General features: G+C 36.6%; 4 protein-coding genes across 6 annotated transcripts; all 4 read right to left on the reverse strand.

Annotated features, from left to right (window-relative positions):
• Positions 1-416: 416 nt before the first annotated feature.
• On the reverse strand, positions 417-6,848 carry LOC111809725 (probable bifunctional methylthioribulose-1-phosphate dehydratase/enolase-phosphatase E1 1). Of its 2 annotated transcripts, XM_023696122.1 has the most exons (10): positions 6,489-6,848; positions 5,974-6,110; positions 5,332-5,421; positions 5,020-5,175; positions 4,008-4,157; positions 3,822-3,923; positions 2,978-3,087; positions 2,779-2,897; positions 1,963-2,073; positions 417-634 (listed from the first exon to the last, which is right to left on the reverse strand). In XM_023696122.1, exons 1-9 carry the CDS (start codon positions 6,712-6,714, stop codon positions 1,976-1,978), a joined length of 1,188 nt encoding a protein of 395 aa, XP_023551890.1. In that variant the 5' UTR covers positions 6,715-6,848; the 3' UTR covers positions 417-634; positions 1,963-1,975. The 2 variants fall into 2 exon arrangements, with proteins under 2 accessions (XP_023551890.1, XP_023551888.1); XM_023696120.1 differs by lacking the exon at positions 417-634 and having other exon boundaries at positions 1,761-2,073; positions 6,489-6,847.
• Positions 6,849-7,214: 366 nt separating this feature from the next.
• LOC111810257 (protein DETOXIFICATION 18-like) lies at positions 7,215-10,403 on the reverse strand. Of its 2 annotated transcripts, none has more exons than XM_023696911.1 (7): positions 10,095-10,403; positions 8,580-9,124; positions 8,398-8,484; positions 8,254-8,310; positions 7,691-7,929; positions 7,503-7,621; positions 7,215-7,409 (listed from the first exon to the last, which is right to left on the reverse strand). In XM_023696911.1, exons 1-7 carry the CDS (start codon positions 10,344-10,346, stop codon positions 7,278-7,280), a joined length of 1,431 nt encoding a protein of 476 aa, XP_023552679.1. In that variant the 5' UTR covers positions 10,347-10,403; the 3' UTR covers positions 7,215-7,277. The 2 variants fall into 2 exon arrangements, with proteins under 2 accessions (XP_023552679.1, XP_023552678.1); XM_023696910.1 differs by having other exon boundaries at positions 7,691-7,932.
• Positions 10,404-11,478: 1,075 nt separating this feature from the next.
• On the reverse strand, positions 11,479-17,327 carry LOC111810544 (protein DETOXIFICATION 19-like). Its single transcript, XM_023697257.1, has 8 exons — positions 17,207-17,327; positions 15,843-16,583; positions 14,096-14,640; positions 12,632-12,718; positions 12,485-12,541; positions 12,160-12,398; positions 11,952-12,070; positions 11,479-11,875 (listed from the first exon to the last, which is right to left on the reverse strand). Exons 2-8 carry the CDS (start codon positions 16,110-16,112, stop codon positions 11,717-11,719), a joined length of 1,476 nt encoding a protein of 491 aa, XP_023553025.1. The 5' UTR covers positions 16,113-16,583; positions 17,207-17,327; the 3' UTR covers positions 11,479-11,716.
• A 2-nt stretch (positions 17,328-17,329) lies between these two features.
• Positions 17,330-20,458, reverse strand: LOC111810545 (3-hydroxybutyryl-CoA dehydrogenase; the record flags this gene model as incomplete). Its single annotated transcript, XM_023697258.1, is given in 4 exon segments — positions 17,330-17,750; positions 17,966-18,078; positions 18,267-18,488; positions 20,214-20,458. Coding segments are annotated over 4 exon segments (891 nt in total). The 3' UTR covers positions 17,330-17,380.
• Between the last annotated feature and the right edge of the window lie 3,838 nt (positions 20,459-24,296).

Here is a 24,296-nt window from a genome sequence, read left to right on the forward strand (position 1 = left end):
ATATAATTAAACCAAATAACATTCAATAATGTACAAGATCCAAAAGGGACATAATTATTTTACTTGAAAAAGACAAACTCTTGCTTAAAATTTTAAATTATTCAATAATTTACATTTTTCATTAATGAATCTAGAACATTTTAATTTATTCTTAATTAAATTCCAAAATAAAAATAAAATTTAAAAAATAAATTTAATTACGTCTATTGAATATGAATTTTGACCTACTTTTAAATTTTAAGGAATAAAACGTCAAATATGAACTAACTTATTAAATTAATAATTTCAATAGGTATTCGCCATAATTAATTAAAATAAAATAAATATAATTATAAGAATTTGGATAATAAAATAAATATTTAAAAAGTCAACAAAATAGAATTTAAATTGAAATTTTTAAGTAGCTAAAATATCATGTCATTGATGACATATTGATTGGGCGGTTGGAGGATCTGAGAGATTTTATCAGATGCTGACGCGACCACTCACGCAATCGTTACACCCTACCTGTAAAGCAGTTGTTGGCCGTCGGATCTTAATCTGAGAGCTCAAATTTCATGACGTGGAACGCACGTGACTGTTGAAAACAGTTGGGCCCCGCGGAGTTTTTGAGTTGCCGTCCTTTAATGCTCATCTGCCGGAAGAAGTTCAATTTTTATTTTTATTTTTTTTTTATCCACAATTTAAATTTAAATTTAAATTTAGTTCATTAATTATTTGTTTATTCAATGATCAATCTCGTTTCCATCTTGTAACACGTACTTGTTGATGTGTGTTAGTGCCTAAGTGTCGATTTGTTATGTAGCTAGCTAGTTAGTAGTAACGACCTAGTAAATATTGTCATATTTGGACTTTCACTTTCGGGCTTCCCCTTAAGGCACACGTACTTGTTGATGTGTGTTAGTGTCTAAGCATCGATTTGTTTTGTAGCTAGCTAGTTGTAACGACCCAGGCCCACCACTAACATATATTGTCTTGTTTGGGCTTTCCCTTTCGGGCTTCCCCTCAAGGATTTAAAACGCGTCTGCTAGGGGAAGGTTTCCACATCTTTATAAATGGTGGTTTGTTCTCCACCCCAACCAATGTGGAACATCACAATCCAACCCCTTTGAAGGTCCAGCGTCCTCACTAGCACTCTTTCCTTCCTCCAATCGATGTGGGACCGCCGCCCCCAAATCCACCCCCCTTTGGGGCCCAGCGTCCTTACTGGCACACCGCCTCGTGTCTACCCCCTTCGGGGAACAACGAGAAGGCTGACACATCGTCCAGTGTCTGACTCTAATACCATTTGTAACGACCCAGGCCCACTGCTCGCAGATATTGTCCTCTTTGGGCTTTCCCTTTCGAGCTTCCCCTCAATGCTTTAAAACGCGTATGCTAGGGGAAGGTTTCCAACCCTTATAAATGGTGATTTGTTCTCCTCCCCAACCAATGTGGGACATCACACTAGTAGTCGACCCTGATCGGAGAGACGAGATATCATCACAACAACGGTCGTAGGGATAAAAAAAAGACTCTCAATCACTCAATCACTTGAAACATGCATAAGATCATAATTTTCAGATCACAAGTGAGCTAGATTGGTAAGGGTAAATTTAAAGGCTCAAAATTTTCTTAGTTCTTCAGCCTTAGGCGGGCCAATCCCACGACTAAGATAATCGCACAACAGCTTCCCGTGGAGCCTTCTGTGGATTATCAAGTCAGACCGATTACTTTTAGATCTAATCGATAATTTAAACATAGTCTAACTAGTTCTTAGATTCCAAGAAAGATCGGGCGAACCATGCTAAAATGGGCAGAGTAACCACAATACTTCAGAAGCAAAAAAACTGGCATTTGGAACTCAGTTTTATTACATAGGCTTGACCAGGACAAGATTAAGAACAGCTATATATATATATTTCTTCAGTTTAAACTCCAAGCAATCACTGGCAGAGATGGGAGAAAATAGGCTAAACTTACTTGGAACAGTCTCTCAAGCTGTGATGTCTGAGAAGGAAGTGGCAGTCTGGAACCCATGATCATCAGGCAGTGGACCATTTCCTGGTCGGATTGAGATGGCCACCTGCAGCCCTGAAACGTCGTGGATTCCATTTGAATAAGTATGAAACAAGTAAATCTGTGATGTACCACATTGGTTGGGGAGGAGAACAAAACACTCTTTATAAGGGTGTGGAAACCTTTCTCTAGCAGACGCGTTTTAAAGTCTTGAGGGGAAACCCGAAAGGGAAAGCCTAAAGAGGATAATATCTGCTAGCGGTAGCCTAAAGAGGGTCGTTACAAATGGTATCAGAGCCAGACACCGGACGATGTGTCAGCCTTCTCGCTGTTCCCCGAAAGGGGGTAGACACGAGGCGGTGTGCCAGTAAGAACGCTAGGCCCCAAAGGGGGTGGATTTGGTGGTGGTCCCACATCGATTGGAGAAAGGAATGAGTGCCAGCGAGAACGCTGGGCCCCGAAAGGGGGTGGATTGTGATGTCCCACATTGGTTGGGGAGGAGAACAAAACACTTTTTATAAGGGTGTGGAAACCTTCCTCTAGAATACGCGTTTAAAGCCTTGAGGGGAAGCCTGAAAGGGAAAGCCCTAAGAGGACAATATCTGCTTGCGGTGGATCTGGTCGTTACACTGCAATTCTTTTGAAGCTCCATATGATAGTTTATCACAAGAACACTTCGATTAGGCCAAATGCAGTTCCGATATAGCACGAACGAGTTCTACTAATTTTTCGTCCATAAACTAACAGCAAAGAATAGCTAAAAGTAGGGAGACTCATTACCTGCTGCTTTTGCTGCTACAGCTTCCTGATAGACATCTGTGATGAACAGGATCTCTGATGGTGTATCAACACCAAGAGACTCTGAAATCTCAACATAACTCCTTATTTCTCTTTTGTTCCTGAGATAAAAGAGCAGTTCCACAATCATGGTCGTGATATCGAGTATGATTATAACGTGAAAAGAACAGCAATCGGTTACCCCACAGCAGTGTCAAAGAATCCTGATAAGTATTTTCTTAGATCACCATAATTAGTCTTTCCGAATATAAGCCTTTGTGCCAACCTGCTTCCGCTCGAGTATATGTAGACCTGTTCATGCCAGAAATGATACAAGTTATTACTGGTTCGTAATGTCTGTCGGAGACTCGGAGAACTTTTGGTCAATTATCACCAGGAAGGGAAATCAATCACAAGACATCTATTATTAGACTGATCTGTCACTACTAACCCAAATATGAAATCATCCGTCTCATCTAATAACTGAGTTTAGTCTTTCTGTCAAATGTCACATCGATTGGAGAGGAGAATAAAGCATTATTTGTAAGAGTGGGTGGAAATCTCTTTCCTAGCAGACGCGTATTATAAATCTTGAGGGAAAACTTGAAAGGGAAAGCTCAAAGAAGACAATATCTGCTAGCAGTGGACTTGGACCGTTACACTTTCCTAAATAGGTTGCGAGGAACACTTTGAACACATCTTGGATTGTTGAATTAAGAGAGATCGATAAATATCGTTTTTATTTTAGTAGTAATCACATCATTTCTTCGTTACTTGGGTTAGAAAAAGGTTGTGGCCCCAAAGCCGAATTGACCGATGATAGTCGGTCGAAGCTCTAGTAGGTAGTCAATCCCTTCTCAGGGAACCGTACGTGATCATTCTTCCATTAAAGCAAGAGGTGAGTTGGATTTTGAACATCCCAAGATAGTTTGGTCTACATCCGGTCCAGCGCGGGAGTTAGAACATTGAAAAGACCTTTTCCTAGTTAATCTCAAATAGAAACTTGTACTGATTTTAGCAAGAATCAAGAGGGGGAAGGGAACAACCTTAATGCCCAAAGCATGCCATCTCTCAAGAGCCTCTGGCACATCGTCAAAAACTATTCCCTCCAATTCATTCCCTGAAAATCCTGTTCTCCATATGTGACCCTGCATAGCTAGAAGTCAGCTCACTCAGAAAATCTGCCAAATGAATTGCAGTAAGATAAATTGAGAATCATTTTATTTGCATACTTGCAATTGTTTCAAGGCAGTTATCTTGCGGTCAGCTTTTATCATTGCTTCAACATTAGCAACCAATGCTGCAATGACTTCCTCTTTCCCAGCATTATCAGGAGGGATGGGCACAGCTCCAGCAACACCTTTTTCCAAATCTTCTTCAACCTGAAACACATTTTTATTGATAAACGCTCACATCAACGACGTAATGATTCATCTGCAAATTTAGAACTTTTGGAATTTGGTTATCCAAACATATTTTCTCTGAATTTTTGTATTGAGGAACAGAAGATTCTGAAAACAAATCCCAAATAGCCTCTCAAGTACCAAATTTTAACAGCCCAAGCCCACCGCTAACAAATATTATCCTCTTTGGGCTTTCCCTTTTGGACTTCCCCTCAAGGTTTTTAAAACGTGTCTGCTAAGGAGATGTGGGATCTCACACCCTTTTGGACTTCCACACCCTTATAAAGTGTGTTTCGTTCTCCTCCCTAACCGATGTGGGATCTCACAATTCACCTCCCTTCAGGGCCCAGCATCCTCGCTAGCACTCGTTCCTTTCTCCAATTGATGTGGGACCCCCACTAAATCCACCCCCTTCGGGGCCCAACGTCCTTGCTGGCACATCGCCTCATGTCCACCCCCTTCGGGGCTCAACCTCCTTGTTAGGACATTGCCTGGTGTCTGACTCTAATACTATTTCTAACAACCCAAGCCCACCGCTAGCAAATATTGTCCTCTTTGGGCTTTCCCTTTCAAGGTTTCCCCTTAAGGTTTTTAAAATACGTCTGCTAGGAGAAATTTCTACACCCTTGTAAAAGGTGTTTCGTTCTCCTCCCCCAACCGATGTGGGATCTCACACAAATTGAATTTACTGGTAGGAGATATTTATATATCACATATTAACTCATGAACGCACAGGCTATTCCTGTTTAACTAACAATGCCCAAGTAAACACCGTAAATAGATCGTAGACATTCTACAGACTGCAACATAATCAAAATACTGTTGAACCAAAATATCTTACTTGTGAACGCAATAACTTAATGTCATCTTGAGTTTCTGCAGTTTCATACGTTAAAAGCAAATGCTTTCCAACACTATCACGAGCATATGGAAAGAGTACGTCAGTAACAAAAGATATTGGAGTAGTAGTCCCTTCGATATCAAGAACTATGCAACGCTGCATCGAAAATATAAATGGGAAATGAACCACAATTGAAAAGAAGATTCCTAACCCGGATACAAAAATGATATACCTCGAAGGTAAAGGAAAGAATGAAAAATCAAAGGCTAAAATTTTAAGCTTCCCAATTAAACAAATTGCACTTCAACTCACTGGCAATGGTTTGTTTTCATTATCTAAACCTTGAGTCCCAGCCTTCACAGAAATTTTGCTTGAAATTCCTTTGATTCTCCCAAAAGGATCCTGAGTTGGAGAAGACTAATCAATGCCTAGTTGACGAAGCTTAATAGCAGCATCAAAGAGATAGTGATAACAATCAGCCTGTAAAATTAAGTTATTGATTACTGAGACCGAATGAAAGCAAGACAGACTCGAAATCAATTTCTTGAAATTGTATAAACTCAGAGGTTTCATCATCTACAAAGCTCAAAGGAACTTCTCACTCGAAGGTTTCTATCGAATAAAACGGGACGATAAGAAAAAGCACATACAATGCTGAATAATTTTGAGATTTACGATGCAAAATAACAAAACAAAACCTGCTCCTTACTTAAAGTAATGCCACAACAATAGTTATTGTTTCTGTGTCTAATAAGAAACACAAATTTGGTTGTGGTGGATGGATTTGGCAATCAAATAAGAACGAAAAAGGTTGGTCGATCATGCAAAGATCAGTGAAGTTAATGTCTCGAGGTATAGGAGACATTGCTTATATGAACATTAGCTCATTTATAGCATAACTATGTATTTTCTATTCATCACAAGTTGATTATACTCTTATACAGGGAACTGTACCTTCATAAAAAGAGGTCCACCATCCAAACAATTCGGGAGCTTGTGAGAAAATGGCTTTGGAGGTGGTGAATATAAGATTGACACACCATAAGATAACATGCTGGTGTCCTCCGCTACCATTCTCTCCTTCTTAACACCTGTGTATAATCAAACAAAAGCAAAAGAAAATTCATCTAAATCCGTGAATTCAAAGCCCTTTATACTCTTGCCAAACAAAAAATAAAGAATGTTTGGAAAATCAGGTGATCTTAGGCTAGTTCTTGATGGCGTGAACCATTAAGATCATCTTCTTCTGCAAAGAGAAGGGGAAATTGGATATCCTCCCAACAAGAACTAGTTTGAATTACAACGACGCCTAGCCATATTCATACGCCAGTTACAAACAGCCAAAAAGTCTGAATCAGAAGGAATTACCTTAAATCAAAACAATTCTACACCAAAAAGACTAAAGGAAAATCACATTCCCAAGGAACAGAAGAACTGAATTAAAAAGAGAAAGATGGAGAAATTCTCACCGGAATGTGACAAAGCGACTGTGTGTTGTCCCTTGGGAATGGAGTGGTCGTGAACCTTGATGGCAATGCTACCGGCGGGGCGGGAAACCAATCGGAGGCCGTAGAATTGGCGGGAAAGCTCCGCCATAAGAGCCTTCGTATTGTTTGCAGCCTTGGTGTCCACATAAGCTAGAGAAGCCGTAGCCAACTTGACTCCATTGACGGCCAGAGGTGAAGCCATCGCCATTTGAGTGATTCAACAGAGATCAGAGAAGAAGGATAGAGAACGGATATACCTTCGCTGGCCTTTCTTCCTCTTACTGAAAACTTTCACTTTTTACATTTTAGTCCCCATATTTTTTACTTTTTACCATTTAACCCTTATAATTTGATTGACAGTTAAATGAAAATTTATCCAAATTTTATAATATTTTTTATTTTTGAGTTTATTAACTATTAATATTAATAATTATCTTCAAATAAATTATTTTAATAAAATTATTCAAAAATTGAATTATTAATCATACATTGAAGTAAATGATGATAGGATAAAAATAATAATAGATTGTAAAACATTTTGAAATATCCTAAAAATGTGAAAAGACCAAAACACCCTTTAAGGGTATAGAGACATGTATCTATGTTTATGTATAATATTATGAATTCATCCATTTCAAATTAATTAATTAATATTTTCTTTTTATTCCATTCGAGAATAAGTAAGTGAAAATAAATTACGACAAAATATAACAAAATTAAAAGTATATTTAAGTACTTGAAAAACGAACTTATATAATTCTCTAATATGAACTAAACTAAAAGAGCCATATTTTTTACTTCATTATCAGATGGATCCATTTTAATCGATTTTGCATACAAAACGGCAAAAAGAAGACAAGCAGTTTGCGACGAGAGACCACTGATGTATCCGATCCATAAACCCTGTATCAAATCAACAAGAAAGTGAAGAACAAAGAATCATACCAATGTCTTTGACTACGTAGAGTTACGAACATCGTGTGTAAAGTTTGTCACCTTAGCATATAATCTAAGCTTAAACCCGAGAAGGATCGATATCGATACACCGACAAAGTAGAACGTGGACAAGTTTATGTATACAGCCAAGTGCTGCCAACCATAACCTCTAGCCACCCCTGCAGTTCAATGAGACTTATGAGAAACAAAGCAGTGTTGAATGGGAATGAAGCTTTTTAGTACTGAACCTGATATGGCGCCTTGCACCGAGTCCAGCGTTATCGAGATAGCGAGCAACGGCACCATGGAAGAGAAACTGTCCGTTATTGTAACGCTGTTGCTGAAGAAGCTAGCCCAGGTGCTTTGGCCAAAGGCAAGTGCCAAAACAACTAGCAGAGGGACGAGGACAGCAAGTTTGAGAGTTACAAACATGGCGGTTCTGGCTCTGTCAAGATTGCCTGCTCCCAGCTCATTTGAGACCCTTGTGCTGCTACAAAATGCCATTTGTTTGAGAACGAGAACTTTCAAACTAAGGGACCGGAACCCCGGGTGTTTTATAGGAGTTTGAACACGAAAGTTTAAGCTGATAGATTACGATAACAGGACTACATTATTGTGAGATCTCACATCGGTTGGAAGGAAAACGAAACATTCTTGATAAAATGTGAGGAAACCTCTCCCTAGCAGACGCGCTTTGAAAACCTTAAGGGGAAGCCCGAAAGAGAAAGCCCGTGTGGGTTTGGACAGTTACAATATTGAAACCAAGTTTAAACTACTGAGACGCAATTGTTCAAACTATGTAATAACGAACCTTGCTGCAGCGCTGAGACCACAAGTGATCATGTAAGCAATGGTTTCCGTGTTGTCACTAAAAAAATCAGGAATGGAAACCAAGTAAGAACAATGGAAGGATTGCATTCATATCAGAAGAACATGGGAAAATAGATTTACTAACCACATTGCTATCAGTGAAGTACTTGTTTCCGGGTTCGGCATCAACCCGGCTAAAAACACCATAATCTCGACCGCCCAATACTCCAAACTTCAATGGATTAGAACGATAGAAAGCATGAAAGGTCCATGAGTTATGAATGATATCAGTGTAAGTTACATTCAAGAGGGAAAGAGGATGCTTACCACACCATTGCTGCAGATGGAAGAGCTAGTTTTAAGCTTGAAAGACTATAGGTAAAAGCTTCTGATGAAAAGCCCTGCCAAGATTTCTCAAACTTCTTTGCTTTAAGTACATATATAGCTAAGATCAGGCATGACATCCATAACGAGATCGATGTGGCCAATGGAGCTCCGTTGAAACCGAGACGTGTCCAGTGAACCAGACCGTATGCAATCGCTACGTGGACGAGCATTGGCACTGCAGAGAAGAAAATCAAAGGCATGACAACAGATTGTGTCTGAAGAAACCTCAGGATGTTCTGCAGTAAGCCATAAGCAAATAATCCTGGGATGAGAAACTTCATATACGTTGCAGATCTCCTCGAAATCTCTGGTTCTTGATGGAGCAAGACTAGAATACGTTCGGTGTAAATCCACAACACTGAAACAATGATGGAACAGAAAAATGATAAGGTACAAGAGCCTTGAAGATACAACCCCATCTTCCCATAAAGCTTCCTGCCAAATGCTTGCCCACAAAGCGTTTCGAGTGCGCCGCTCAGTCCCGTCTAGAGAACAAGAAGAAAGTTACAGCAAAAACAGGTACAATACTAAAACAAAAACAGAACAAGCTGAGTTATCATCATACTTAAACTCTCCCTGGAATTTAGAACACATTTTAAAAGCGCAAAGTTGAGTTTTAGTGATGCTAATGAGATTCGGATTAGGATAATCTTATCCTAATTACAAGAAAATGGGCAACAGATTTTGACATCCTCACCTTGAGATCTGCTGCCTTATGTGCCTCATAATAGTTGGATATTCCATTTCTTATATGCTATGTGCTGAAATATTGGAAATATTAGAGATTATCACAACAGATCATACCACCAAGCAGAGGGGTCTTCTAATACATCGGCCTCGTATGCTTTAGATAGCAAACTCGATCCTTCAACTTTTGTGGTTGTGTCTATTTGGTCCTTACACTTTAAAACGTTTCAACCATATCAATTTGGTTGAAGCGATCGACATAAATGGCAAAAGAAAATGAAAAACTGGACAAAATAGACTAACATATTCAACATATCTTAAGGGCTCAATTGATCACATCCAGTTTCTAAACTTATCTCTCTAATCAAATCAGCTAACCACTAAAACCACTAATCATCATTTAGCCATCAAAGTTCAACTATTAAACATGTAAATATTTACCTAATTTCAACAATCTTTTCAGTCATCCAATACTTTCTATTGACAAGAATTCTTGCACAATCATATGTTAATCCATTGACGAAGCAGAAATAGACAATTTCCTTCCATTTTCTGACACAAAACAACCATTTTCATTCGGATTTTGATCGAAAAAAAGCACTGAATTCCAATGATTAAAGAAGAAGAAGACAAGTGAGTTTCTAGCCGCTGTAAACTCAATTTCTTCCAATTTCTTCCAATTTTTCATCTCTTATCAGCATAAATAAGAGAGCTAAAAGATCCATTTCACCAAATCACGAAATCAGAGAGAAAGAGAGAGAGAGGTACCATGAAAGCGAAGCCAGTGACGCTAGCCAGAGTACTAGCAAGAGTAGCAGCAGCAAGCTCGAGCTCACCAAGGTGACCAGCAAACATAACAGAGACGAGAGATATCATGTAATAGAATACATTTGTAAGAATCAACGGAAGTGAAAATAGAAGTTGAAGCTTTGCTTCCTCCATATCCAACCCTCTCTTCCACCATCTCCATTGTTTTGCTTCGAAACCAAGCTCCAACAATGGCTCTCTGCGATCTTCCATCTTCTTCCCGCTTCTCCATTTCACACCAAACCCTGCTTTTATAGATTACGTGGGCGAGTCCTCTCTGGACGAAGCTTCAAAATATTCTCCAATAAATGGAAAAGAAATAAAGCTCAAATTACCATTTTTAACATTTCTTTTATTTTATAATTCAATAATTAATTAATATTTAATTATTTTATTTACTCCACTAATTTCAAAAATAATTAAATTTTAATTGTCTATCTAATAATTCTGATTAAAATTAAAAGTTCCAATTATATAATAATTACAAAATCTAAAGTTTGGAAACTTGTTGAATTAAAAGTATAAAGTAGAGGGCTAAAATGGTAATTTAACAATTTTTTAAATATGGAATAAATTAAGTATGAATTTTGTATTTTGTCTAAAAAAAATATAAAAATACTTATTTTTATTTTTTTTAGTATTTTATTTATAAAAAAAATTAAATTTTAAAAGTGTTTAAAAAATATTTAAATTTTTTTATTAATAACTTTAAATTTTTTTAAAAAATTACTATATTTTAAAATAAAAAAATATAATTATTATATGCTAAATATCTTGATTTTTTCTCTATTTTGTAATTTGTTGTTTTCATTAATTCCATAATAGATTGTTATAATTGGAATCATAAATTATATTATTAATTCCCTCATTTAATTAAAAAAAATTAGTGTAAATTAAGCAAAATTTAGAGAGGGAATGATTATAAAATCTAATTTAAAACGTTTTAAATAATATTTATTAATTTAGAAACAAAAATACTAAATATATATATATATATATATATATATATATATATTATCTTTAAAAAAATATTATTAAATTTTAAAAAAGGATAACGTTAATATTTTATTTAAAATTTATAACTTTTTAAAAAATGAAAATATAAAAAATTTCAATAATTTATTTTTAAGTTAATTATTTTCCACCTCATAATAACTTTAAATAATTATAGAGTTTTTAATTTAAATTTAAATCATTTATAGAAAGTAAACCCCATCTTAAAATTTGGTGGGCGTTAAGGTGGGACCCACAATAATATTGCTAAAATTTAATTATTTTTATTTATGTATATTTAAATCCATAAATTTATTACAAATCGAATTTATTTATACTACAAAAATATGTTGTAATCGGCCTTAGTGATCCGACGGTGCCGAGTGGAAGGGTTGTCGCTCAACGGATAAAAGTTAGTCTAAGAATAACAGGTTGATCTTCCCCAAGAGCTCACATCGACGGGAAGGTTTGGCACCTCGATGCAACTCTTCGCCACCTGGGGCTGTAGTATGTTACAAGAAAGTGGTCCGACATTTAAATAAGTTTCTTCCTGTTTCAAGCGTATGGACGATATTTTCAAGACGATGTTGCTATTTGAACTCGAATCGACGAAGAACAGGAGTTTCGTTTCCGAAGCAGCTGGTTTTGGTTCCTTTTACATCTATTCCTTCCCACTTTCCTCTAAATGTTAGCAGCAAAAGGGCAATAGTTTGGCAGGCAAGGCCACAAGTTAAGCCAATCCATAAGCCCTGCACAAAGCAATCAAAGCTTTCATAACCACATCACAAGCTTACTCTTCTGTGTGCTAGCTAGCAAATCATTTACCTTGGCGTATAGCTTCGAATGAAAACCAAGAACGGCCGACGTCGTGAGCCCGACGACGTAGAACGTCGGGAGGCTTATGTAAGTAGCCAAATGCTGCCAGCCACAGCCCCTTGCCGCGCCTGCATTGGAATCGAGCATATCGAGCATATCAGAAAGAAAGCATTAGTTTAGTTAGGAAGCAAATGGAGAGGAATGGCCTTATTTGTACCTGATACCACTCCTTGTACTGAATCCAAGAGTATTGACACCAGAAGAAAAGGGACCATTGAAGCAAATTCCTTCTCTATCTTAGGACTATTACTGAAGAAGCTAGACCAGATACTATGCCCAAATCCTAACGCTAGAAGAACCACGAGCGTGAGGAGAAGAGATAGCTTAAGAGACACGAACATAGCTCTCTTAGCTTTGCTAGAATTGCCTGCTCCGAGCTCGTTCGCCACCCTTGTGCTGACATGAGTATCGCTCTTGGCTTATTTTCAGTCTTACAGAGAACAGAACACAACAAAATGAATGGCTAATCTCTAGTTGCGTACCTTGTAGCAGCACTTAGGCCGTACGTGATTGTGAAGGCGATACATTCGGTATTGTCGCTGTAGTATTCAAGGATCGAATCGATTCATACGAATGAGTAAAAGAGAGATTTTATGTCATAGAAACAGTGTAAGAGCAGAGATAAGTACCACATTGCAATTAGTGAGGTAGTTATTTCTGAGTCTGGCATCACTCCAGCTAAGAACACCAAAATTTCAAAGGCCCAGTACTCCAAACTAAATGAATTTTAAACAGCAAAAGGGTAAGATATTAAGGTATTCCAATACTTCAAGCTCCTTACCGATCACCTATGGGATTATGTCGAGAATTGTTGGGAGGTGATCATGGATTTATAAGTAAGGAATACATCTCTACGGGTATGAGGCCTTTTGGGAAAACCAAAGGTAAAGTCATGAGAGCTAATGCTCAAAGTTGACAATATCATACCATTGTGGAGAGTCGTTATTCCTAGCATGGTATCAGAGTCATGCCCTTAACTTAGCCATGTCAATCGAATTCTCAAATGTCGAACAAAGAAGTTGTGAGCCTCGAAGGTATAGTCAAAAGTGACTCAAGTGTCGAATAAATGGTGTACTTTGTTTGTGGGCCCCAAAGAAGGAGCCGAGCCTCGATTAAGGGGAAACTGTTTGAGGGCTCCCTAGGCCTCAGGGGAGGCTTTATGGAGTAGATCATGGATTTATTAGTAAGGAATACATCATCATTGGTACAAGACCTTTTGGAAAAACCAAAGGTAAAGTTGTGCGAGCTAATGCTCAAAGTTAACAACATCATACCATTGTGGAGAGTCGTTATTCCTAACATGGTATCAGAGTCATGCCCTTAACTTAGCCATGTTAATAGAATCCTCAAATGTCGAACAAAGAAGTTGTGAGCTTCGAAGGTGTAGTAAAAAATGACTCAAGTGTCGAATAAATGGTATACTTTGTTCGAGGGTTTCAAAGAAGGAGCCGAGCCTCGATTGGGGGAGGTTGTTTGAGGGCTCCATAGGCCTCCGGGGAGGCTCTATGGTGTAAATCATGGATTTATAAGGAATACATCTTCATGGTACAAGACCTTTTGGGAAAACCAAAAGTAAAGCCATGAGAGCTAATACTCAAAGTGGATAATATCATACCATTGTGGAGGTTCGTGATTCCTAATATGGTATCAAAGCCATATCTTTAACTTAGTCATGTCAATAGAATCCTCAAGTGTCAAACAAATAAGTTGTGAGCCTCGAAGGTGTTAGTCAAAAGTGACTAAAGTGTCAAACAAAAGGTGTACTTTGTTCGAGGACTCCAGAGAAGGAGCTGAGCCTCGATCAAGGGGAGGCTATTCGAGGGCTCCATAGGCCTCAGGGAGGCTCTATAGTGTACTTTGTTCGAGGGGAGGACGGTTGAGGATTGTTGAGAGGGAGTCTCACATTGGCTAATTAAAGGAATGATCATGGATTTATAAGTAAGAAATATATCTCCATTGGTACGAGACCTTTTGGGAAAACCAAAACTAAAGCCATGAGAGCTAATGTTCAAAGTGAACAATATCACATCAGTAGAGCTTCGTGATTCCTAACAGATTATAGTTCACAACGATAGAGAGTCAAGGGTGCGTACCAAACCATTGCTGCAGACGGGATGGCTAGTTCGAGCGTCATGAGAAAGTAGCTCAAAGATTCAGACGAAAATCCTTCCCATGTTTGCTCAAACTTGTTTGTCTTAAACATATATGTCCCCAACATCAAGCAAGATATCCACAAGGAAATGGAACCTGCCAAGGCAGGTCCCCTGATTCCAAGACACGTCCAATTCACCAAAGCATATGCTATACAAATGTGGACGAACATAGGCACAGCTGAGAAGACAACCAAGGGCTCAACAATAGACTGAGTTTGAAGAAATCTCAGAAGGTTCTGCAGAAGTCCATGAGCAAATAAGCCTGGAATTAGAAACTTGACATAGGTAGCAGCAAGTTTTGATATGGCAGGGTCTTGATGGAGTAAAATAAGGAGAGACTCGGTGTAGTACCATAAGACAGATAGGATAACAAAGAAGAACAAAGACACAATGCAAGAGGCTTGCAGATACAAGCCCAGCTTCCCATATTGTTTGGCACCAAACGCTTGGCCACAAAGTGTCTCTAGTGCTCCACTAAGTCCAATCTGCTCAAGAGAATCGAATCAAATAGCTTAGAAGTCAGAGAAACAAAAGAATCAGTGTAATCTTATAGAGTTTAGCCAGACTTTTTGGGACTAAGAAAGCTTAGGCTTAGCTAAGCCTGTGGAAAACCAACAGCCTGCCCTTAGCTTGATCCTTCGCTACTTTACTACTTATGTTAGGAATAACGACTCTCACGATGGTATGATATTGTCCACTTTGAGTATAAGTTCTCATGACTTTGCTTTAGGCTTCCCCAAAAGGTCTCGTGCCAAGGGAGATGTATTCCTTACTTATAGGACTCCCTCCCACAATCCTCCCCTCGAACAAAGTACATTATAGAGGCTCCCCTGAGGCTTATGAAGCCTTTGAACAACCTCCCTTTAATCGAGACTCGACTCCTTCTATGGAGTCCTCGAACAAAGTACACCCTTTATTCGACACTATCACTTTTGACTGCACTTTCGAGGCTCACGACTTCTTTGTTCGACATTTGAGAATTCTATTGACATGGCTAAGTTGTGGGCATGGCTTTGATACCATAATAGGAATAACGACTCTCTACAATGGTATGATATTGTTCACTTTGAGCATAAGCTCTCGTGACTTTGCTTTGGACTTCCCAAAAGGCCTCGTACCAATGGAGATGTATTCCTTACTTATAGGACTCCCTCCCAACAATCCTCAACAGTCCTCCCCCTGGACAAAGTACACTATAGAGTCTTCCCTGAGGCCTGTGGAGCCCTCGAACAGTCTCCTCTTAATCGAGGCTCGACTCCTTTTCTGGAGTTCTCGAACAAAGTACACTCTTTGTTCAACACTTGAGTCACTTTTGACTGCACCTTCGAGGCTCACAACTTTTTTGTTCGACATTTGAGGATTCTATTGACATGGCTAAGTTGTGGGCATGGCTCTGATACCATGTTAGGAATAACGACTCTCTACAATGGTATGATATTGTTCACTTTAAGCATAAGCTCTCGTGGCTTTGCTTTGGACTTCCTCAAAAGGTATCATTCCAATACCAAAATCAGAACAAATCACAACACCAAAGATGAACTATAAATTGTGCAAGAACTGATAGAACATTAACAAAAAAAAACCCTCCAAAAGCAGTCTCCAATCTTCAAAAAAAAACAGAGCACATTGGTCTCATGAACCTCAAAAATCTCATGAAAGAAAGACAACAAAAGGTCTAAGAAGTTACCATGAAAGCAAATCCAGAGACGGTGGCCCAGGAGTTGCCAAGAGTTGCACCGGCGAGCTCGAGGTCACCAAGATGACCGGCGAACATGGCGGAAATTAAAGGTATTAAGTAATAGAAAGCATTAGTAACAATCATGGGAAGCGAAAACAAGAACTGGGTCTTGGCCTCGTCAACATCAATGACTCTGTTCCACCACCGGACTCTCCCCTTAGCCTCTTCTTCGCCGGCATGACGAAGGTGCTGCAACAATGGTGCGTTTTGAGCCTCCATTTTCGAGCTCGGTAGCGCCTCTGTTCCTACAGAGACAAAGGGTCAAAGACTCAGAGATCAATTTTGATTCAAACACAGAGCAGGAAAAGGTTAAAACAGCTTGCGATTGCAGGTGCGTGGGAAACTTATTGCTATTATTTTAAGCTATCCTTGGCTCAGTCATCTCTTGAATATTGGCTCCATGTGGGTGTCTCCGATTCTTCGCCATTGTCAGCATCTAAAGCTTCTCTGTTCTTGAACCCTTCACCCTCCATCAATATCTTGATGAATTTCAATGAACCCATTGTTTAAAATAGCTTCAAACTCCGAATCGAAACCCAAATGCACGAGGATCCATACAGCTTCGAATCCAACACAGTGCGGGTAGCGAAACAATCCAAAGCGGAAGAGATTAGGCGACACCGCCATTGTAATCAAGCATGAACATGCATGAGCAAATAGGGTGAGATTGGGTGTTAAAATTTGATCTAACTGCAAATTGCAAAAACCAGCTGCGTCATTAAACACTCTCCAAGAACTAGAAATATATATATATATATATATTTTTTTTTTTTTTATTATTTTTTTTTTAAATCACTACCATTTATGAAACTATTATTATTATTATTATATAACCAAATCCAATAAAATTAATTTGAAAGAACTAAATTTTAATTTTATAGAAAATACAATGATCCAAATTTTCATAAATACCCTTAAAAATTTTACAAAATTTCAAAATATTTATAGAAACAATGTATAAAAACTTTTAAAAATAACATTAATACTATTTTAACTTTTAAAATAATTTTAAAAACTTTTTTATATTAATAAATGAACCGAACAAAAATCATTTATCTAATATGTCCTAGATATTTCTCCTAGATAGATAGTTAAGAAATTATGTATCACTGTCATAAACGTACCATACTTGGATTTGGTATCACCGTGATAAACAAAAATTATGCATCACCGTGAGAGTTATGTATCACCGTCAGAACAAAAATTATGTATCACCATGATAAACAAACATCCAAATCATTTATCTACGTCACGTCTATGTGCTAGATATTTAAAAAATTAATGTGTTATGCTTGGTATTGTGAGTTTGGTACCAAATAAATGCCAACTTCAAAGTTTCAAACGCTAAAAGTATGAAATCCTAGAGTGCCTTGCAAAGAAACCTGCATGGAAAGAGTAAATGAAGTAGCAGTTTATTGAGACAGTATAAGAGAGTATTGAGAGCAGGATCATCCATGTCACATATTTATCTTATAGACTCGAATGAATCAAAGTCGAGATTTAGATTTTTCTGGTTTTGGTAATTTACGGTAATCGTATATGCCTAATCCTCGCTTTCTTCCGAGGCGACCAGCATCGACATACTGCACGAGAAGAGGGCAGGGAGCATATTTATCATCACCAAGTCCAGAGTGAAGTACCTTCATGATTGATACACAAACATCCAAACCAATTAAGTCTGCAAGCTCCAAGGGACCCATGGGATGGTTTGTTCCTAGCTTCATTCCTGTGTCGATGTCTTCCTTCGTTGCCACTCCGGTGTAGAGAGCGAAAAACGCCTCGTTAATCATTGGCATTAGGATTCTGTTCACAATGAAGCCAGAGTAGTCCTGAGAGCATATCAATGTTTTGCCAAGCCTGAAAGGAAAGAAAGTTAAAACTATTATTTGTTCTCGGCACATGTTCGTTCGAGGCACAAACGCAACGATATAGTGAGGGTTGTTAGTTATGACTATGCTTAGCCAACTCATGTACTAAGTGCAGTAGTCCCATGTTACTAGAAAGACAACAGATGGTAGAGGAGGGACAGAGGGGCGGAGGCGAATTTAAGAGCAATCGACGAAGTGAATCACCTCTCAGCCAAGGTTTTTATTGCATGAAACGTTTCATCGGATGTATCCGCACCTCGAACAATCTCAACCAACTTCATTATAGGTGGTGGATTCATGAAATGCATGCCAATAACCTGCAATGGCGTTAAACGTTTAGTAAATTAGTTCTTCGTTTCTGTTTCATATAATGCATGCTAAAATCACATAACAACGCGTTTTATCGCCGAATCACATGGCTAGCTACTAAAACTACATACATATGGCACTTTAAAAGAAAAACAGAAGTTCAGCAATCATGCAAGGGAGGAAGAGAGGACAAAACCTTGTCGGGACGTGTGGTCGACGATGCTAAGCGAGTGATGGGGATGGAACTTGTATTAGAAGCTAGAATTGCAGATGGTTTTGCAATCTTATCCAATTCAAGAAATAGCTTTCTTTTAACATCTTCTGATTCCACGATAGCTTCTATGATGACATCTGCTGAATGAAGCTCTTTCAAATCAGTTGAACATTTTAGACGTTGAAGAGCACTGACACCAACTTCCTGTAAAGTGGATTTCATAAGCTGATTAAATGTCTACCATCTCGACGGCAGCACTTGATACAGTGGACGGTAGAACTTCTCTGTTATAGAGTTGTATGTCAACCTTTCCATAATCAATGTCAAACCCACAGTAAATAACTCGGTTTATATAACAGTCCAAGCCCACCACTAGTAGATATTATCCGCTTTGGCCGTTACGTAGCATCGTCAGCCTCACGGTTTTAAAACGCATCTACTAGGAAGAGGTTTCCACACCCTTATAAGAAATGTTTCGTTCCCCTCTCCAACCGATTTGGGATCTCACAATTCACCTCCCCTCGGAGCCCCGCGTCCTCGTTGGTACACCACTCGGTGCCTGGCTCTAATACCATTCGTAACAGCCCAAGCCCACAGCTAGCAAATTTTGTCCGCTTTGGCCCGTTACGTATTGCCGTTAGCCTCACGGTAGGAAGAGGTTTTCACACCCTTATAAGGAATACTTCGTTCCCCTCTCCAACCAATGTGGGATCTCACAGTTTAACTTCAGATCAAATGATCAATGGGGATAAAACATTTATTTTGCATCATAGGCCATAGGCTAGAGCAATATTATACGTGCCAGAATTTGAAAGGACATCGATAAAGATATTTTATTAGTCTAAGTACTAAAAGAGATAGAAATACAAGGATTAACTAAACATTCAAGAGGCACAGTTCTATATCCCACACTACCCAAATACTTGCTTAGCCCCCAACCAAACACACACACACACGGACAAAAAAAAAAAACCTCTATTTAAGGCATCCAATGGCTTCTAAGAGCCTGTAAGTTCTTATTGTTTAAAGCAAAAAGTTGAAGCTGCTATAAGAAAATCATCATCTCGTGGCTTCTTCATAAGCTAAAGAGAAGCTCATCAGTGTCCACTTTTGTTTCATTGGCTCCCTCCAATCAAATCCAATTCCTCTATGATCCTGTGTCATTTGGATAAGTCTATTTTTAAGTTCAATTATTGATCTACAGTTTTGGCTCAAGATCACACTATTTTTCATGTTTGGTACTATCACTGCCATCCAAACGTACAGTCGTCGTGACAGGATCGAGATTATGGACCAAATTTTCCTAGTCCTTCAGTATGGAATGACCCAAGAATATCATGAGCTGAAATTACAGAGACATGGGATCTGGCAAGGAGTCTCTTGTTTTTCTTTTTCCTAAAGCAGTGGATCGGTGTTATCCTGATTAGAAAGGGTACTGATGGGGCCAAGAGAGTCTCAACCTCCTAATGCTACAGATTGATCATAAGTAAACAACCAAATAGCACTAAATCCTGCGTTTTTCACCTAAATCAAGTGCATGTTTGAGAGCTTTCAAAATCACTCGAAATTATATTCTTATGATTCAAAATCAGTTTTAATCGTATCAAAATCGTGTTTAAAAGTCTAAAATCAAACATTAAACTAGTTTTGAATCATTAAACCGAGGTTTCGAATTGATTTTTTACTTGACAAAAACTATTTCAAACATTTCAAAGTCAGTCCGTAACATGTCCTACACCTTGTGATTCCCTGCAATTGGTTTGTTAAGAGCTTTTATTATGAAATAGACAACAGAAAACTCCAAATCAAAGGTAAATCAAAAGGTAAAACAGCCAGTTCAGAAGAACTATGTCAGAGTAAATTATAGGCCAAACATCATATATATATATTCTTCCCATGTATACGGATCTGGAAATACAGAATTCTTACTCGAGAGAGAAGGTTTCTGGAGACCAGGCGTTGGATTGAGGAAGAAATGGAGTTGGTTGCTTTAGTAAGAGCGGCAGGGTCTGAATCGATTAGCCAAACATCATGGCCGTACGCGGCGGCGAGTTGAGCAATTCCGGAGCCCATTTGACCGCCGCCAACGACACCAATAACCTTGATTTCCGTCATCGAGAACCCACAAATCTGGCGGCGATTTCTGTAATCGGAGAGAGAATCATTCAGTTATCCTCCTGTGGAATTCACTCTGTCACGCTCTTATCAAAACATGGATAAAGACGAAAAGATCAATCAATATCCCATATTATCAATGGATGAACACGACTTCTACGATAATATTGTTCACTTTGAACATAAACTCTCTACAATAGTATCATATTGTCACATAAACTCTAATTAAATTTTTAAATTTTTAATTTTCTATACAGCTCATCTCAAATTGAATTATTGGATAATATATATATATATATATATATATATATATATATATATATATATATATATANTTAATAAAAATATCTATAAATTTTTTATCTCAATTTTTTTTTAAATTTTTTAATAATTAGTTTAATATTTTATTTTAAAAAAATACGTTTTAAATTATAAAATATATAAAAACTATTTTTAAAATACTCATTTTTCCATTTTCTTTAATATAACAATATGAAAAAATGTAAATATTTTTTCTATTCCTTTATTTTATATTTATCAATATAAGAATATTTATATAAATATAATGAGTATTTCAAATATACTATTAAATAAAATATTTGGTAAAGTGGTATTTAAGCAAATTAATGACATTTAAGAATTACCGAACCCAAATGGTAGGACAATCAATAAATAAATAAATATATATATATGGTTTAATTAAACCACAAATTTATTAATTTAAAAAATACAGAAATAAAACTTATGTTTGGGCCTAAAGAAACAAGGCCCATTAAAGAAATTAGTTAAAAAACAGTTTATTTCTTTATTATTATTATTATTATTATTTATTTATTGTTTTAGACTTTTCCATTCAATTTTGAACTAAATATGTCTTATTTTATCTCGAGGATGGTCTTTAGGTAAATGGGGCCACGGAGGGGATTATATTCCTCGTCCCGATCCAACCCAGCTTAATATAAATATATTTTTGTTAATTTTTAATTTAAATTGTAATATTTAAATTTGAAAATTTTAATTATGTTGGTATAATATTATATATATATATATTTGCTTATAAAATGTATTGATTTGTTGAGATTTTTTTACAATCGAAAAAAATTCGCTACGGTGAACCGATCCTTGCAAGTTCTTCGTGGGGAATCTTTGCTCCATTCCCGCAAAAATAAAAGAAAATTTTGCGGAAATAGGGAATGAAATAGGTGACGAAGACAAGTGCTCCTCACTATGGGTATCTCTATCGACAATCATTATAAACTCTTAAAAAATTAAAAACATCGGGAAGAAATCGCTATAAACTAAAGTTTAAGAGCTAAATTCCTGACGAAAATAATGTTCGTAACAATATCATTTAATTAGCGCTCGTTTGAAAAGTCATTTTCATAATAATATTCGTAACAATATCATTTAATAAATAAATAAAAAAAATATTTTTTTTTATTTGTCATTTTAAATATTTTTATATAATAAAATAATTTATAATTTAGTTGGATTGTTACCCCCACTAGGAAGTTCTTTTCAACTCCATCCAACCAATATTTTGAAAAGAAAAAAAAAATTACTCCAATAATGATGAAAAGATAGAGGCATTATGGTGGTGAACTTTATAGTAAATTTAATATTGGTAGGTAAATGTTGCTGTCACTCATAATCCTAAGTTGAAAATACCATAACCTCTTTTAATAATTCTTGCATATCTCCTATTATTCATTTCTTATTTAATCCTTAAAGTTTAAATTTTTTATTTTACGCCTTCCATTTCTGATACCATTTCTAACGTCCTTCCGGATCATGATTTGAAATATGGATTCATTAATGGTTGTGTCATTCCATGATTTGAAATATGGATTCATTAATGGTTGTGTCATTCCCGTGCATCTCCTACTACATGGTCATATTATTAGTCTTTTCAACATGTTTTGTCCTCACTCACACACCCTGTAAGAAAATTTTCAACAGATCACACAACATATAATTGTTCTAAACAAAATATATTTAATTTTGAACTTCTTATGATTGAGTCGTCCAAAAGAAGTGTACCTTTAAAGTATTTTTGGGATCGCTCCCGGTTCATTCATGTACCCTTCATTTTCTCGAGTGTCATATTTTATTTTAGTGGCCCAGTAAAATTAAAAATTTACGAGAAACCCATTGTAGTTTTTTTTTATTTTTTATTTTTTATAATTAAATTGTAAAATGGAAGGAAATAGGGAATGGATTAAGTTGGAAATGGAAAATGAGGGGTAGGGCATTTTATGTCAAAAGGTTGAATGATGAACAATGATAAGAAATGAATAGTTGGTAGAGAAGTAAATAAAGAAGAGTCAAGTGGAAAGTGGGGGTGGCACATACCATAAGTGCCTAACTTTCATCAATTTCTTTCTCCCATGCCTTTCTCATTGTGATCATGCTCATAATTGCCCTTCGCCCAAAATCGACTCTTCGGGATTACATGATGAACATGACTGTCTTCAAAACTGTCTACAAGACAATATTGAAATACAGAAGAAGTAACGTTAGCTCACCCGATTGAAATAAATCAAAACAGATCAGAACAGGCTGATATCGATTAATGCTCAACTGATTTGTGGTGGGTATTTAAATTTGCACCGTATATGTACTGAAAACATGACAAGTTATTTATAGTGGCACGGTAAAAGCTACATTAACATTATCACTACCCATTTTCTACATTAAACTACCCATTTTCTACATTAAAATAAAATGACATTTCGAGAAATTCATCGTAGCAACAAACACGTCTAATTCTGGTTAATTTTTATTAATAATATGATAACCCATTATTTATTTTATGGTTAAAAAATGGATTTTTGTCTTAAAAAAAACCATAATTTATTTAATCCAAAAAACTTTTTGGCAAAAGTTGATATAATATTAATTTAATGTGGAAATAAAATAAAATTAGAAATTAAAAATTAAAAATAATGATGAGAGAGAAAGATGGTTTCGGTGAGGTCACATGAAGAGAGAGAAAGTTGAGTTTATAATTAAAGGAAAAAAAAAAAAAAGGGCGGGCGAAGAAGTGCGTGGCAGTTCACCTAAAACTTTTTAATGGACGACGGCCGATAGCCCGTGATACCTGCTTAAAGCAGTTTCGGTCACCGGCTATTAACGGTGACCCTCCACCGCTAAGAACTCTGACTTTCATACCCCCCCCCACCCTTCGAGCATCCCGCCACACGCGACATCCAATCGCGTGCACATCACGTCAAATCACTCAACATATTACTTTATTTATTTGTTTATTTTATAAGTATAAATAATTACTTAAGTTTGTCGAGAAATCTTTATGATGCCTCTATTATTTGAATTTTTTTATTATTAATGTCACCAAGGACGCAATGTTTATCATTAATTAACTAACAAACAAATTATTTCCTATTCCATGGTTGAAATTTCACCTTTTACACATAATTATATTAAATACAATATTCAACAAATCAATACTTCAATTTTTTCTAATTCATATACTCAAAAAAATATTGTCAAAATGCCTATAAATTCACTAATTTCTTTACCTTTAATATTACATGTATATTTATTATGGGTATAATAAAAACAAAAACAAAAAAATTAGTAAATTTTCAAATAAAAATTTATTAAAAGATAAAATTGTAATCCACAAATATTTTTATTTAAAGAAAAAAGAAATAATTGGCGAGACATATGCACTAAAAGACCTCTACAATAGTATGATACTATTGACGACAAACTCTTATAATTTTGCTAAATACCTTTTTTTTTATATAAAAATAGTTTTATTTAGAGAAAAAAAAGATATAATTGACACTCTTTTTTCGGAGTCCGACCACAAAGTTTGATTAAGTATGAATCATGGTTCTAATTTTTTTTTTTTTTTTTTATAATAGTTTGGAA

Source organism: Cucurbita pepo, chromosome LG14 (assembly GCF_002806865.2).
Source record: "Cucurbita pepo subsp. pepo cultivar mu-cu-16 chromosome LG14, ASM280686v2, whole genome shotgun sequence".
NCBI lineage: Eukaryota > Viridiplantae > Streptophyta > Magnoliopsida > Cucurbitales > Cucurbitaceae > Cucurbita > Cucurbita pepo.